Source organism: Camelus ferus, chromosome 7 (genome assembly GCF_009834535.1).
Source record: "Camelus ferus isolate YT-003-E chromosome 7, BCGSAC_Cfer_1.0, whole genome shotgun sequence".
In the NCBI taxonomy this organism is placed as follows: Eukaryota; Metazoa; Chordata; class Mammalia; order Artiodactyla; family Camelidae; genus Camelus; species Camelus ferus.
This window is the reverse complement of record NC_045702.1, coordinates 80354666-80369825: the sequence shown is the minus strand read 5'-3', so window position 1 is coordinate 80369825 and position 15160 is coordinate 80354666. Positions and strand designations below refer to the sequence as shown.

General features: G+C 35.2%; 1 protein-coding gene across 1 annotated transcript; it reads left to right on the top strand.

Moving 5' to 3' along the window:
* The first annotated feature begins 16 nt into the window (after positions 1-16).
* Positions 17-11098, top strand: MPLKIP (M-phase specific PLK1 interacting protein). Its single transcript, XM_006185291.3, has 2 exons — positions 17-660; positions 1731-11098. The coding sequence occupies exons 1-2, from the start codon at positions 232-234 to the stop codon at positions 1929-1931; spliced, it is 630 nt and encodes a 209-aa protein (XP_006185353.2). The 5' UTR covers positions 17-231; the 3' UTR covers positions 1932-11098.
* The last annotated feature ends 4062 nt before the right edge of the window (positions 11099-15160 follow it).

The following is a 15160-nucleotide window of genomic DNA, read 5'->3' as shown; positions in this document are numbered from 1 at the left end:
CAGGCGTCTAGTCGGTCAGTCGGTCCCAGCCGAAGACTGCGAGACTCCAAAGGCCATTTCTGGGGCATGGTATTCGGCCTTTTTTTAATCCTTTTTCTTCCTCCTTCTTTCACGTAAATCAGCTTAATCTGTACCCAATTCGATAACCCACTTATCCCGCTGCTCCAGCGGAACCTTTGTGACGCCGGAACCAATGTGCTCTGTAGTGCTGGCGGCCGGAGGACTGTTTTGATGAAGGACCACCAAGGATATGAGAAGAGTTGGTCGGGACAGTTCCGGCGGGAGAACGCGCCGGAGAGGTTGTCGTCTTCGTCTCTTGAGATGCACCGACAGAATTTTCGACCCCCGACTCCTCCTTACCCCGGCCCGGGAGTAGGAGGTTGGGGTAGCGGGAGCAGCTTCCGAGGAACCCCGAGCGGAGGCGGACCACGGCCGCCATCTCCGCGGGACGGGTACGGGAGTCCACATCACACGCCGCCATACGGGCCCCGGTCTAGGCCCTACGGGAGCAGCCACTCTCCGCGACACGGCGGCAGCTTCCCCGGGGGCCGGTTCGGGTCCCCATCCCCTGGCGGCTACCCTGGCAACTACTCCAGGTCCCCCGCGGGGTCCCAGCAGCAATTCGGCTACTCCCCAGGGCAGCAGCAGACCCACCCCCAGGTAATAATAGTCAGCGTTTGCCGAGCTCTTACTGTATGGCAGGCATGGTACTAATAATCCCTTTACGTGGATTATTCTGAATCCTCTATGAGGTGAGATGCTACTGTTAGTCCCGTTTTTGCAGATGAATAAACTGAGGCCCAGAGAAGTTGAGTAACTTTCTTTAGAATACTCTAAAAAGTGGCAGGGTCGTACTTTGTTTCCAGAATCCTCTTGCTTTTAACCAGTACACTGCCACTCATGCAAATTTCCCGAATCTCCTCTCCTTCGTCAGGGACCTGGCTATTTCGTCTCAGTAAATGATTCTTGAGTCTCCTGGTCTCCAAAGGGAAAAGAATGAATCTCCATCATAGAGCTCATCTCTAGGGTTATAGGCTAGTGCCATCTTCCTACTGCTGACACCTTTTTTTTTTCTTTTCTTTTTCTTTTTCTTTACTTTCATTTTGGCGGGAGGGAGGAGGGATGGGGTGGGTTGTTTTCCAACTACACTGGCTTCTGCTCCTAGTCTCTCAAGGGAAAATCGGTGATAGGAAATTCCTCTTGGTGAGAGTGAATACAGGAGACGGTAGAGTATTTCTGATGGGTCTAGGATTTCTGTGGTTTACAACTTAAATGTGCTTGGCAGTTGTCCAGCTTTCCTTATGCTAAATCAAGCCCACCCCTTTGAGGCAGGAGCTGATGAGATTGGAAGGTTCTAACAATTTTGAAGCTGTAGGGTAAAAAAAAATTTTTTTACTTTGCCTCCAGAAAAAAATAGGGAAATATTGAAGGATAACTATAATACAATTAATTGATTATTTCATCACCAATTTATAGTTCTGCAGAGTTATTACATTAGAAGCCCTAAAGTATTTGAGGTGACAGTGGGTATAGAATTATTAATAAATCAGTATATCAAATGGGTTCAAATGCTTTTAAAAACACTAGCCCAAAGGAAGCGTGGACTTTGCTGTTGAACTTATTTGGGTTCAAGACACAACTTTTAGTTAGCAATGTGTTCCCCACTAGCCTCTAAAGAAAAAGTACTACTTAACTAAATGTCTTTTTAACTGATGATTTTTTTTCTAAAGGGTTCTCCAAGGACATCTACACCATTTGGATCAGGGCGTGGTAGAGAAAAGAGAATGTCTAATGATTTGGAAAGTTATTTCAAGCCTTCAATGCTTGAAGACCCTTGGGCTGGCCTAGAACCAGTATCTGTAGTGGATATAAGCCAACAATACAGCAATACTCAAACATTCACAGGCAAAAAAGGAAGATACTTTTGTTAACATTTCTGAAATTCAACTGGAAGCTTCATGTGTCAGGAACATCTTGGACAAAACTTTTGCTTGTAATTAAGTTGAACCCTAACATGGTGACTTTGGATAATTAGTTGTGTCTTTCATCATATCAAGTATTTTTGGTATTAGAGAAGACATTTGGTAGGATAATTTGCAATATTTAGCTCTCTGGAAGTGCCTACCACATTTTAGAAGATTGACAGTTTCCAAATACTTAACAGTCTTGGTTATATAATGGACATTTGTCTTTTAATGTTTTTCCAGTATTTTAAAATAAAACATTGTTTTTCTAGCTATATTGTGATTTTGTCATATGCTAACGAAGAATTACTAAAGTAATGCTTTGTAATCACTTAGAATTCATAAGTATATATTTTACATACTACTTTTGAAGTGAAATAGACTATCCGTTGTGCTGTAGACAGTTCTACATTTGTTAGAGAGGGGGTAAAGGAAGAGAATAAAGGAGATTCCTATTCATATTATAACCATTGTTCTGCGTGCATACTTTATGTAATGCTTTTGTAAAAATGCATTTAAAACTTGATTGAAAGTTACAGGAACCCACTTCAGCTTAAATTAAAAAGTACTTATACCCTTTATACTCATTTAACTGGAAAGGGCAAAGGTAGACCTATTTCTTTCATAACTAGGTCAAAATATTCTGCCTCTGAATTTCTCTACTCCACATCTCAGTACTGTGAAGTCATTTTCTCTTGAGGCCCAGGAAGATGGCTATCAGGAGTCTCAAATGACTTCCATTGTGAAGAGAACATTTCCTAACTCTGTCAATCCCAGTGAAGACAGATTGGCCATGCTTAGATCATATTTCAGTAGTCCTGATCCGATAACTATGATCAAGCCAGTGAGGCCTCATTAGCTTGAACATGGACCCACCCCTAAAATGAGGCAGGGTCCATGATCTTCAGCCCCACTAGGCCTACCTGGATTAAAGAAAGGTTTTCCAAAGGAAGGAATGCTAAGTATCTATACATACAGTAATGGGGAGAAAAATATAAAGAAGTGGTTTTTTTTCCCCCTACTATTTAAACAAAATCAAGTCTTACATAACGAGCAGGCTGTTTGAGATATTTTGGGGTCACAATATATGATGGAAGTATAGCTGGTTAAAGTTTTGTTTGAACATTCCCAGAAAGAAACCTGTAAAAGTGAAACGGTCACACCACCTATTTGAGCCATAACCAGTTTTATTTGTATGTTAGATCTTTCACAGAGACAAAAAAGAAAATGAGAAGGGAAGAATTTTAGATTTTATAAGAGCTCCATGAGACCCAGGACTACTACCAGTTACTAGCTAGGTGAGTTATTTAACTTCTCTGTGCCTCAATTTTATCATATGTAAAATGAAGTTAATAGTACCCATGTCATAGAGGTGTCGTGTTTGAGGATTAAATGGGTTTACCTGTGTGAAAACTTAGGCCAGAGCCTGGCACATAGTAAGCACTCAATAAATGGTAGCTATTACTTTCTCACCCCTGTATCCTCAGCTCTTAAAATGATGCCTGAAAATAGTAGGTGCTTAATAAATATTTGGTGAATGAATGTAGACATTCTGATTATAACTACTATATTGTTCCGCCTTTATCTTCTATATATAAAGGTATCAATTTTCCCCCCAATGTTTTGAAGAGAATGTCCCTATTTTCTAACATCTTGTCTTTCTAGATGATTAGAGGTCATAATGTATGATGAAAATTAGAGCAAGTAGAATACATTTGTATACCTTTTATTGAGCTTCATAGGTAAGAAATAGTATCTTTAGGAAATGGCATTTGGAAACATTTTTTAAGCTATTAGAGATCACTGGATTATTGGCAAAGATAAAAGGAAATCAAGAAGGATTTTATGCAAACATTCATATTTGAAAGATATTCAAATTATAACTTCTAATGGTTTGTATGCATTTTATTTTACTACTTTTTGAGTGTAATGTTAAACGAGTAAATGTAAAATTTCTTTCTGCCGAGTTACGAACATCTCCTTCCAGAAGTCTGACCTTTTCAGATTTTCATAAGAGAAACATTTTTTGTCCTCAGGAAAGGTACATTTCTGTATTGCTCTGGTTGGTAGTGTATATAGTTATCAAAGTTCTTTCAACATTGATTTTGGTTTGTTTATATTACTAGCCTATTTTAGTTTAGCTGAGTGAAAGGAATTGATCATTCTTTTAAATGAAAAATGATTTTTTTAAGTGTTCCCAGAATATACATTTTTACCTCCATAGAAATGCTAAATAACTTTGTTAGGGAAGTTCATAGTTAAGTATGCATCTTAAATATTCATATAACTGAAGAGTGGAAGTATAGTCTATAGCTGGGTCTTTAGACAATGGTGTGTATACTTCTGGGAATATTTAACTATAAAGGCAAAGATAGCTTTAAGGAGATCCAGATCCAGATCCTCAAATCCTGTATGTACTCGTTGTTGAAACTGATCTGCCTAACGAACACTTCCATGATCAATGGATTGTGCCAGTTCTTTATTCCCCCTTCTGCCTTTTCCTGATTACCCTTCTCACACTTGATGAAAGAAACCTATGGCAGGTTCATTTTTCAAAAATGACAGCAAGCAGTATTTCAGATCCCTTATACTCTTCCAGAACTTTGCCTCTACTTCATCAAGATACAGGGTTATGTCCCTACCCTTTGAACCCAGGCAGACCTTTCTGACTGCCCAAGGAATTATGGTAGAAGTTAATGTATTTTCATTATGAGTGTGGTCTTAGAAATGGTCCAGGCTGGCCCATGTGGAGATGATCAGAACTCAGATGTGTTGTCAAATAGGGAGATAGAGTGATGACAGTTTTGGTTTAATGACCTTGCCTTTTTTGGCTCCTGACTACTTAAAAAACCCATTTTTCCTGTGGGTGACTCATGTGACAGTAAAGCAAAGAGCATGAACATAACATAAGGGGAAAAGCACCTTATTTTTAGGCAACAAATGATAAAGATGCTTGCTTCATCTATCTTAGAATATTCAGGATTGGTATAAAAGCATGATGGGTTTTGGTGAAGCTGCTGTCAGACAAACTGTCTCTTCTCTATTTTCAATTATGATAAAGAGCCTGATGACTATGTCTCAAACCTGTCTCAGTAGCATAATTTGCATGATTTCAAGGAGGAAGAAGTTAAAAGTTCCGTGTTTCTTTCTGACCTATTAACATTACATCTTCAAGTTAAAAGATCATGTTTCAGAGGTAAGTTCATAGTATTTATATTTTCTAGAGCATTTTTAAGGTTCTTAGGAAAAACATTTTTATTATCCTTTGCCAGTTCATTATTAGATTCTGGAAATTCATATTAATTTTTTACCTTGTCCAATTCTCATGCTTATTATCTGAGCCATTTCTCTGCTTTTTTTCATTCCTACTATGTTTTTAGGTATAAATCAACAGAAATATATTGTGGATTTTACCGTAATAAAACACAGGATAATCATCAGTATACCTGGTATAAGCCTGAGTTTAAGTGACCCAACATCTTTTTTGCTCTTGATTTCCATAGTCTGACCTAATTTTTCATCTAGTCTACTATTATTATATGATTATATGTAATCCATTATATACCACTTAGTAAAAACACTGCCAATTGAACTATAATATGCCATCGCTTATAAGATGCATCCCAATTTCAGAAATATTCAAATATGCATCTTCGTTTGATGAAAACCATAAACAATACTCTTAAAAGCAGAACATATATTTACGTGTAGGTACAGGTGTAAATGTCCATAAAACGTAGTCTGGGAGAGTGCATTTAACTCCAGAAAACCAGCTTTAATTCTTCTTTCTCAGATATTTATATTGTGTTCTAATTCTGTAAAAAGCATAATCATTTTTCAAAGAAAATAAAACTTCTAATCTATGTATAATTATCTTCAAGAAATACGTGCAGTTTCCAATTTCATGGGGGTGCTTTTAGTCAGTTTTGTCTTGATTTTAGGCTCTAGAAGAAGCAAGATTACTCTCAGTGAAATAGATTAGTCTTAGTAAAGTCTTTTTGGTTAATTTTCCAAGGAATTGAGAAAGAAAATGGCTGAAAGATAAGGTCTTCAAAGAGGGTGATTTTTTTTTCAATTCTTTGCTTTCAACAAAATTGAAGAAAGCTTACATTGTCAATTAAGTATTATTAAAAATAATTTGATAATAGACCAGTTTATTATTTTGGCATATAACTTAAAAGGTGTTCAAGAATTAAGTGGCATTACTATAACAAAATTCTACCCTGTTTTACTTAAATGCGTAAATGAGTTTTCTTAGCATTTATGTCTACAGAGTAATAAAATTAATGTCTCACACTAGTAATTAGCAGTATTTATGTTTTTATCATTTAAATAGTCATGATAATCCAGATAGCAGTCTTCAACACTTGGAAGTTTATAGTCATTAAAAACAGGGTTTTTTTTTTTAATTTCCAAAAGTATTTTTTAATTTCAGTAAATTTATCTGCCATACGTTTTTGAGAAACATGTATGACAGGATAGCAGTAAAGGACTTTCAAGCATTACACTCTATTATAATGAGATAAAAATTATGTGAAGTGAAATGGAAATGAGTTGGGAATACAATAGTATAAAATTTCCTTATATTAAGGATTGTTTTTAGGTAGCAGTTTGCTGTGATATTTAGATTTAGTCGGATACCTAATAATGCAATGAATTTAGCTTAAAACATCAGTGTTACAGAAATTACTTCCTTTGCGATTTTTGAAACTTACTATTAAAGTGTTTTTATGTTGACTTAAAAATGTATAAAAGGGTACATCACTTTTCAAGATTACTTTAGAGAATATATGACCAATATTTCTAAAGCTCTGAAACCATCAGAGGAGGGAGAAAGAGGAATATAATAAACTATAAATCCAAGAGAAGTCAGAAAAGGAGGAAAAGAAGTTAAAAAAAAAAATGACAGTAGTAAATCCAAATATTTCAGTAATGACAGTGAATCTTTAAAAAGTAAAATCTTTTCAAAAGCAGATTGATTAGATGGATGGAATCAATCATTTGCTGTTTAGAAAAGACACGAGTAAAATAAACAGCAATAAAAAGATTGAAATTCACAGTGGAATAAATCATCGCTTGCATCATCATTCTGGTTTCTTACTGCATTGCCCTAAATCCTGCATCATCTTTCAAGAAAGTATAAAAGAAATCTAGAGACACAATCTGTGTAAACAGTTTTTAAGCTTTCATTTGGGCACAGTTAGGAATTGGCATGTTTCTTTTTTCATCCATAATGGCGAAGAAAAGAAAATTAACATGTCTCATGGTTATTAAAGAAATCAACAATCTGGACTCTTATAAGAAAACTCTCAGATTATAAATTTTCAAGTGACAATATTTTTAGAAAAATTTTCTCAAACTCAAGAATCAGTGAGTGAACAATATATTTCTAAGAACAAAAGAAGTATGATATTCTCAGTCAATCATCCAAAAGGAAAGACTTCATCACACAGTACATCCTTCATGTTTGCCAATCAGAATTGTAAATAGACAAATACTAAAGACAGTGTATATTCAGAATTTATTGAAGGGAAATAGATGATGTAAAAGAAAAATCAGTTGGATTTACCATTCTAATTGGTGTTATAAATCTGAAGATGAAAGTGCTTTGCCGTTACAAAGCAAAAGATGACCATCCTTTCTTCAAAAATATGACATCAAAATTCTTAAATGTATTGCATTTTGAAGATGCAAGTGCAAAAAAAAAAAAAAAAAAACAAGAAGCAATAATAAACTAGAGCCCATTAGAGATGTATTTGAACTCTGGAGTCAAAATTCATAAAGTGAATATAGTCCAGGATCATGACAGGTGATGAGCACCTATTTATGTTAGAGGGATGCTACCATCTTGCATATTAAATACCTTCAAAACCACAAAAAACTGAATAAAAATTGGGGTTTCCTGTGTTTACAGTTTTAACTAAAATGTATAATAAAGTTGTTTCTAACTATCTCTATTCTCTACATTTTTGCTGAACAACTGTAAGTGTTTTTAAAAATTAAAAGGATCCCTTGGACCCAGATGACAAATGATGACTAAGTTTTTCTTGTATAATGATGACCAAAATGAAGAAATCATAGTAGTACCAACAAAAGGCTTTGAAAGTGACCCAAACACAGGATGACCAACTTTATGACAAAGTATTTGAAAGCATAGAAGAAAAGAGTTACATTTTAGAAAAATACATTATCAGTATTGACTCAAAAGAGAATAAAAAGTCAGAATAAACCAATAACCATTAAAGATACTGAGCTGATAATCATAAGTCTCCCCACAAGTGATACCAGACTTACCAAGCCTTCATGGAATACATAATTCCTGTATGATAAAAACTAGTAGTTTTTAAAAAAAAAAGTATCCAACACATCTTACAACTGTGATATTAATTTGATCTCAAGCCTGGCCAATGACAGTATAAATGGAAATTATAGATTATTTCACTTACGAACGTAGTTGCTAAAAATCCTAAACAAGACATGATAATACAGCAGTTGCTCACAGACCAACCAAAAAAGTACTGATCGGGTTTGTCTCAGGATTGCAGTGATGGCAAGCATGTGGAAGTCTGTTTCTATGGTACCTCTTACTAATTGGTTAAAGGAAAAGATGTATACTTGCAACTCAGTAGATGAAGAAAAAGCATTGTTTAAAATTAAATATGCAGAAGTCGTCCAAAAGTGGGAAAGGAAGAGATCTGCATTATGAAAGTTAAATGAAAGAAATGAAACTAATCTTATTTCCTAACAAGATAATATTATCTATGTACAACTCCAAGGAAGGCACATTTTTTTGAACTGTTATTCTGGATCCAAGAACAATATACAACTACAGCATTCCTATAGATCAGTGAAAGATTGCAATAAAATGCCCCACCCACCATAGCAAGCTACAATAAATTTTGAGGGTGAGGGGGCTGGGGGAGACAATGCGGGAAATTACAAAGCATTTTTTTTCTCTTTTTTTTCTTTTTTTTTCTTTTTTTCTTTTTACAAAGAATTTTTTAAGAACTTTTTTAAAAGCTTCACTAAATAGAGAAATAGATATTATTCATGGATGGAAAGGTATAATGTGTACATGTGTCTCTTCTCCCTAAGTTAATCTATAAATTCACCTCCAATCAAATCTCAATTTTTGTGGACCCTTCAAAATGATTCTGGTATTTTTATGGAAAAGGAAAAGATAAAGATTAGTCATAAAAATGTTGCAGAAGAAAAGTGTAAGCAGGCTCGCTTTACCAGATAAAGAAACTTGTAAAACTAATGACTAAGAGTAAACAGACTAATGAAACAAAAATAGAGTCCTCAGAAACAAATTCACACAGAGATAAAACCTGCTATACAGTTAAGATAGCGTCACAAACCAGTGGGGAAAGGACAGGTAGCAAGTGGTGATAGGTCGACTGTTTATGGAAAAAAATTAAAGTGGGTTCCTACCTCATACCGTTCAAACCCAAAATTCCAAGCAGAATAAAAACCCAAATGTGAAAAGTACAATCTAAGAGAAGTTTAAAAGAAAATGTAAGCAACATTTTTTATGAACTTGTAGTATGGAAGGATTTCTTATAGAAGACTCAAAAAGCACACAAAAGGTTGACATATTTGACTATTAAAATTTAAGCAAATGTACCATAAACAAAGTTAAAGGATCGGATATTTACAACATCCAAACTAACGAATTATTTCTATCTAGAAAATGTAAAGAATTTCTATGAATCAATTAGAAAGGCAAGCAGCCCAATGGGCTGAGAAAGACAAGTTATAGAAAACTTACGTGGGCAATAAGCATATGAATCCCTAACAATCATAAAAATATGAATTTAGGTCATAATAACTTAACATCACACTCATCAGACAAAATTTTAAGTCTGACAACACAAAGTGTTGATGAAGATATGGAGCATCCTATGCAACTGCTCATCAGGTACAAACCAGTGATCCACTTTGGAGAGCATTTGGCAACATAGTAAAGCTGAGATGCTTAATACCCTGAAACCCAGCAAATCCACATCTAGGTATTGTGAAGTAAAATCATTATAAGCCTCAATTAGTGCAATTCAGACTTGTCTGAAGTTGTAGCTGAAACTATTAGCCATAAGTCAGAATAGGATGTAATGAAAAAGCTTTCTAAGATTCTCAGAAATACTTTGAGGAATGCAAATATGTTTAGAAAGATCTTTTTAAAAATCAGGGAAATATTACATTGTAGTTACCGTAAAATCCAGGTTAAATATACTCAAGTGTTTACTCAGAAGAACAAAGACACATTCTTATAGCAATCTTCCATTTATATTTAATATTGTCCTCTAATTATTGTTACCTGTCAACATGAGATAATAGAAAGGAAACTTTCAAAAATATTTTTGCATAAAATTTATTTATTTAGAGTTGTGATAGTAGGTTCAATTTGTTTACAAACTTTGTATAAATAACCTGCTGGCCATAACCTCGTTTCTCTTATAATTACCTCAGCATAAAAATACTGTTAATCCTCTCACTGAATAAAAACATCTGAAAGCCCTCCTCCTTGCAGAAAATATTCTTGCAAATAAAATAGAGAATTAAAACAAAACATGAATTATCTTCTTCTACAGTATATAGCCTAGAGAAATACTTGCACTTAAATGTATGCAGAGACATATTCAAGAATGTGCTTTGCAGTAATCGAGTGGCAATAATATAAATGACCATCAATAGGAGAAAGGATAAATAATTCTATTTGCACAGTGAAGCAGAATTCAGCAGTTGAATTAATGAGAGCTACATAATACAATATGAATAAATCCAAAATAATTTTGAACAAAGCCCCAAAAAAACTTATGTGATATTCTTTTCATAAAATGTAAAAACCTGCAAAACAATACTTCGTATTATTTACAGGTGTATAACTGTAAAATTATAGTATGAAAACATGAATGAAAGTAACAAATGCTATATCCATAATAGTAATTATTTGGGGATGACGATGGTGGGATACAGGCTTCAAATGAATTTGCTTGGATGGGTGGGTATGTGTGTGTTTCAAGCTATCTAAGTTTGGAAAATATTAAGATTTATTAAGGCTGGCTTTGGGGTACACATACATTTGTTTTATTTTTCTCATATCTTTGAAATATTTAATAATAAAAAATTTTACTCTAATCTCCTACCTCATTCTGTATTACCATAATCACTTTAAAACCAAAACCAAAGACATTACAAGAAAGGAAAACTATACACCAATATCTCTAATGAACATAGATGCAAAAAATCCTCAAAATATTACCAAATGAAATCCAACAACGTATTAAAAGAATTATGCACCATGAACAAGTGGGATTCCAGGTACACAAGGCTGGGTCAGCATTCAGAAATCAAGTAATGGAATCCACCACATCAACAGACCAAAGAAGAAAATCATAATCTTAACCAATGCATGCAGAAAAGGCATTTGACAAAATCCAGTGCCCATTCGTGATCAAAACTCAGCAAACTGGGAATAGACGGGACCTTCCTTAACTAGATAAAGAACATCTGAGAGACCTACAGCTAATGTACTAAATGGTGAGAAACTAAATGCTTTTCCGTCAAGATCGGGAACAAGGCGAAGGTGTCACCACTTCCCACAGCTCTTCAGTATTGTACTGGAAGTACTAGCTAATGCAAGAAAAGGAAGTAAAAGGTATGTAGATTAGGAAGGAAGACATAAAACTCTGTTTGCACACGACATGATTGTCTACCTAGAAGATCACACCAAGAATATCCTGGAACCAATAAGCAATTACAGCAAGACTTCAGCATACGAAGTTAATGTAAAAAGTCATTTGCTTTCTTATATACCACTAATGAACAATTTGAATTTGAAATGTAATAACCCTATACAACTTAACATTAGCAAAACCCACGAATCTTAGGTATAAATCTAACAAAATATGCGCAAGACCTATATAAGGACAACTACAAAGCCAGTGAAAGAAATTTTTTAAAAAATTAAATGAAGATATTCCATACACATGGATAGGAAGACTCAATGTTGTCAAGATACCAGTTCTTAACTACTTGATTTAGAGATTCAGCACATTCCCAGTAACTTCCCAAAGGACATTATTTTATGACTATTAACAAATTTATTCTAAAGTTCAGTTGTAAAAGCAAAAGACCCAAAATAGCCAACACCATTTAGAGAAGAACATAGTGGCATGACCAACACTACCAGACATCAAGACTGTAAAGCTACAGTAACTAAGACCTTGTGGTGTTGGTGAAAGACTGGACAACGAGGTCAGTGGAATGGAATACAGAAACCAGAAACAGACCCACACAAATGTAGTCAACTGATCTCTGACCAAAGCAATAGAATGGAGAAAGGATAGCCTTTTCAACAAATGGTGCCGGAACAACTGGAAACCCACATGCAAAAAAAAAGAAGAAGAAAAAGTGTATCTGGACACAGACCTTACACCTTTCACAAAATTAACTCAAAATGAATCATAAAACACAAACCTATAAAGAAGATACATAGCAAATCTAGGTGACCTTCAGTTTGTTGATGAATTTTTCAGATATATCACTAAAAGTGTGATCCATAAAAGAAAAAATAAGTTGGACTTCATTAAGATTGAAAACTTCTGCTATGCAAAAGACACTGTTAGGAGAATGAAAAGACAAGCCACAGATGGGAAGGAAATACTTGCAAAACAGTGAGATACTGTTATAATGATAAAATCCAGTGGCAAAAATTTAAAATACTGATAACAAATGACAGCAGGGATGTGGAGCAACAGGAACTCTCAATGCTAGTGAAAATGCAAGATAGTACAGCCATTCTGGAAGATAGTTTGGCAGTTTCTTAGAAAACTAAACATACTTTTACCAAATAATCCAGCAGTCTCGTTCCTTGACATTTACCCAAATGAGTCAAAAACTTTTTGTCTACCTAAAAAACAGCTCGCAAATGTTTATAACAGCTTTATTCATAATTGCAAACCTTGGAAGCTGCCAACAAGTCCTTCAATAGGTAAATAGATAAACTGGTACATCCGTACAATGGAATGCCATTCGGCAAAAAAAGAAATGAGTTATCAAGTGATAAAAAGTCACGGAGGACCCATAAAACCATAACACTGCATGGAAGAAGCCAATCTGAAAAGGCTGTATAATTCCAGCATTTGACAGTCTGGAAAAGGCAAAACTATGAAAGCAATAGAAAGATCAGATTGCCAGGAGTTGGGAGGTGTGGATAAGTGGAGGGAGGGATGAACAGGTAGAGCACAGGGGACTTTTAGGGCAGTGAAACTGTTCCGTTTTGGTGCTGTAATGGCAGGTACGTGTCATTAGACATTTGCCCAAACCCGTAGAATGTACAACACAAAGTGTCAGTTCTGCTGTGACTTTATTTAATAATGTATCAATAATGGTTCATCAGTGGTAACAAATGTGCCACACTCACGCAAGGTGTCAATACTAGGGGAAACGAGGGGTGGGAGGAGGATGAGAAGGTGTGGCGGACCTCTGTATCTCCTGCTCGTTTTTCTGTAAACCTAACCTGCTCAGAAAAATAAAGTCTATTGATTTTTTAAAATTTGGTTTACTCTGGCTTCTGTGCGGAAAACAGATTAGAGCGTTAACCGTTTAGTAAAACACAGAAATAGCGTCAGAGATGGTCATGCGTTGCCTTAAGGTAATGACAGTGGAGCTGGAAATGGACGGCTCCAGGCATAAGAAGGTTGAAGATATTAATCCTACAGCTTATCTCTGTGTGAGGGAAAGTGTAATTCTTTTTTTGTTTTTCTCTCAGTCTTGCTATTACCTCATGTATGATCTCTGTTAAATATTCATATGTGCCAATGCCAGGAATTGAACTCTCACAATAATACTTTAATTCTGTATACTTTAAAATATACATTTATAAAAATTATTCAACACAAGTTATATTAAAAACTATGTATATAGTAAATACTTAAATTGGCCCTCAACTTTTGTTTCACCTTCTTTTATTTGAAAAGGTTAGAGAAAAATACTCTTTTTAATGTCCTGACTCCCTCCCACCCACAGAGTTCTGCATATAAATTTGGTTTTGCCAGTTAGATGTACTTGCTTAAGATTTGGGAAGCAGAAGTGAGTCAGAAGCCATCTTCAATGTGGCTTCAGGCTGTCACCAGTAGTTAGGAAGATTATGGTTTTCCTGAGATTCCAGTGTTCATTTGCGAGCTTCCTAGGTGTCTTTGGCATCTTGATTTAATTCCCTAGTTCCTGGCTGCAGCTTCCGTTGTCTTCCTGTTGTCTAGATGCTGTTGCTGGCGGTGGTGTCTTCCGTTTTAGCCTGGCCTCAGATGCAGGAACCTCCCCAGGGGTCCACCTCTGTATTTTCAGAGAGCATTCCAGGAGACCCAGCATAGATCCTGCTCATTCAGGCTTTCTGGTGGTTTTATAAGAAACTAAATGTCTGTATTAAACCCTTCTTACTTAATAGTTGCAGTGAATTTTGTTTTAAGCCTTGAATCCACAGAGATGTTAAAAGTAAAAGTTCAGTTGTTACCTGGAAATCGCTCTTAGTTTGTTTTTGGAATGAAGAATGAGGAATGGGAAGAGAAAAACACAGCGAAGTCCTGTGAGGCTGAAATTGTTAAGTTTTAGGCCAACTTTCATTCCATCAGCATAAAATATCGATGAATGTCTGGGCCAAATAGATTGCCCCAATCCTGAGAGGTCACTAACTTTTTGATAGTTAAGAAATAAAGAAATAAAAATAAATTAAATAATAAAGAAAGAAATCTCATCAAACCCAATGCTTATGAGGCTACATTAATAGGAGTTCAAAGGAAACTGTCAGGGTTTTATTTTTCTTTAGGTTTAAGGTGAGCACATTATCTGAGATTAAATATATTTGGTTGGGTTTTATGACTCCAACATTCAAATTTCATTTCCTTTTATTTACTTTATAATTAGGGTTAGCTTTCACCATAAGAAAGTATCAGCATGCTTTTCATTGGTTTTGTTTTGATTTTATTAAATGGCCCTTAAGTATATTAGGTCTGTAATTTGATGACGCAAAAGCAACATTGAAATACATACTGCATATTATCTTTCCCTTTGGTCTTTAAAACTGTTATTAATCCTTTGAAAGTCAGAATCCCTAATGCCTCCGGTGGTTCAGTGAACTATATGTTACTGAAGCATCTTCAACAATCAGCTACAAGAGAAAGGACCGCGGGGGCAAA

Coding starts and splice junctions, on each gene's coding strand:
- MPLKIP (XM_006185291.3), top strand. CDS start 232: ATGAAGGACCACCAAGGATATGAGAAGAGTTGGTCGGGACAGTTCCGG. Junction 661..1,730: donor AGCAGCAGACCCACCCCCAG/GTAATAATAGTC, acceptor TTTTTTCTAAAG/GGTTCTCCAAGGACATCTAC.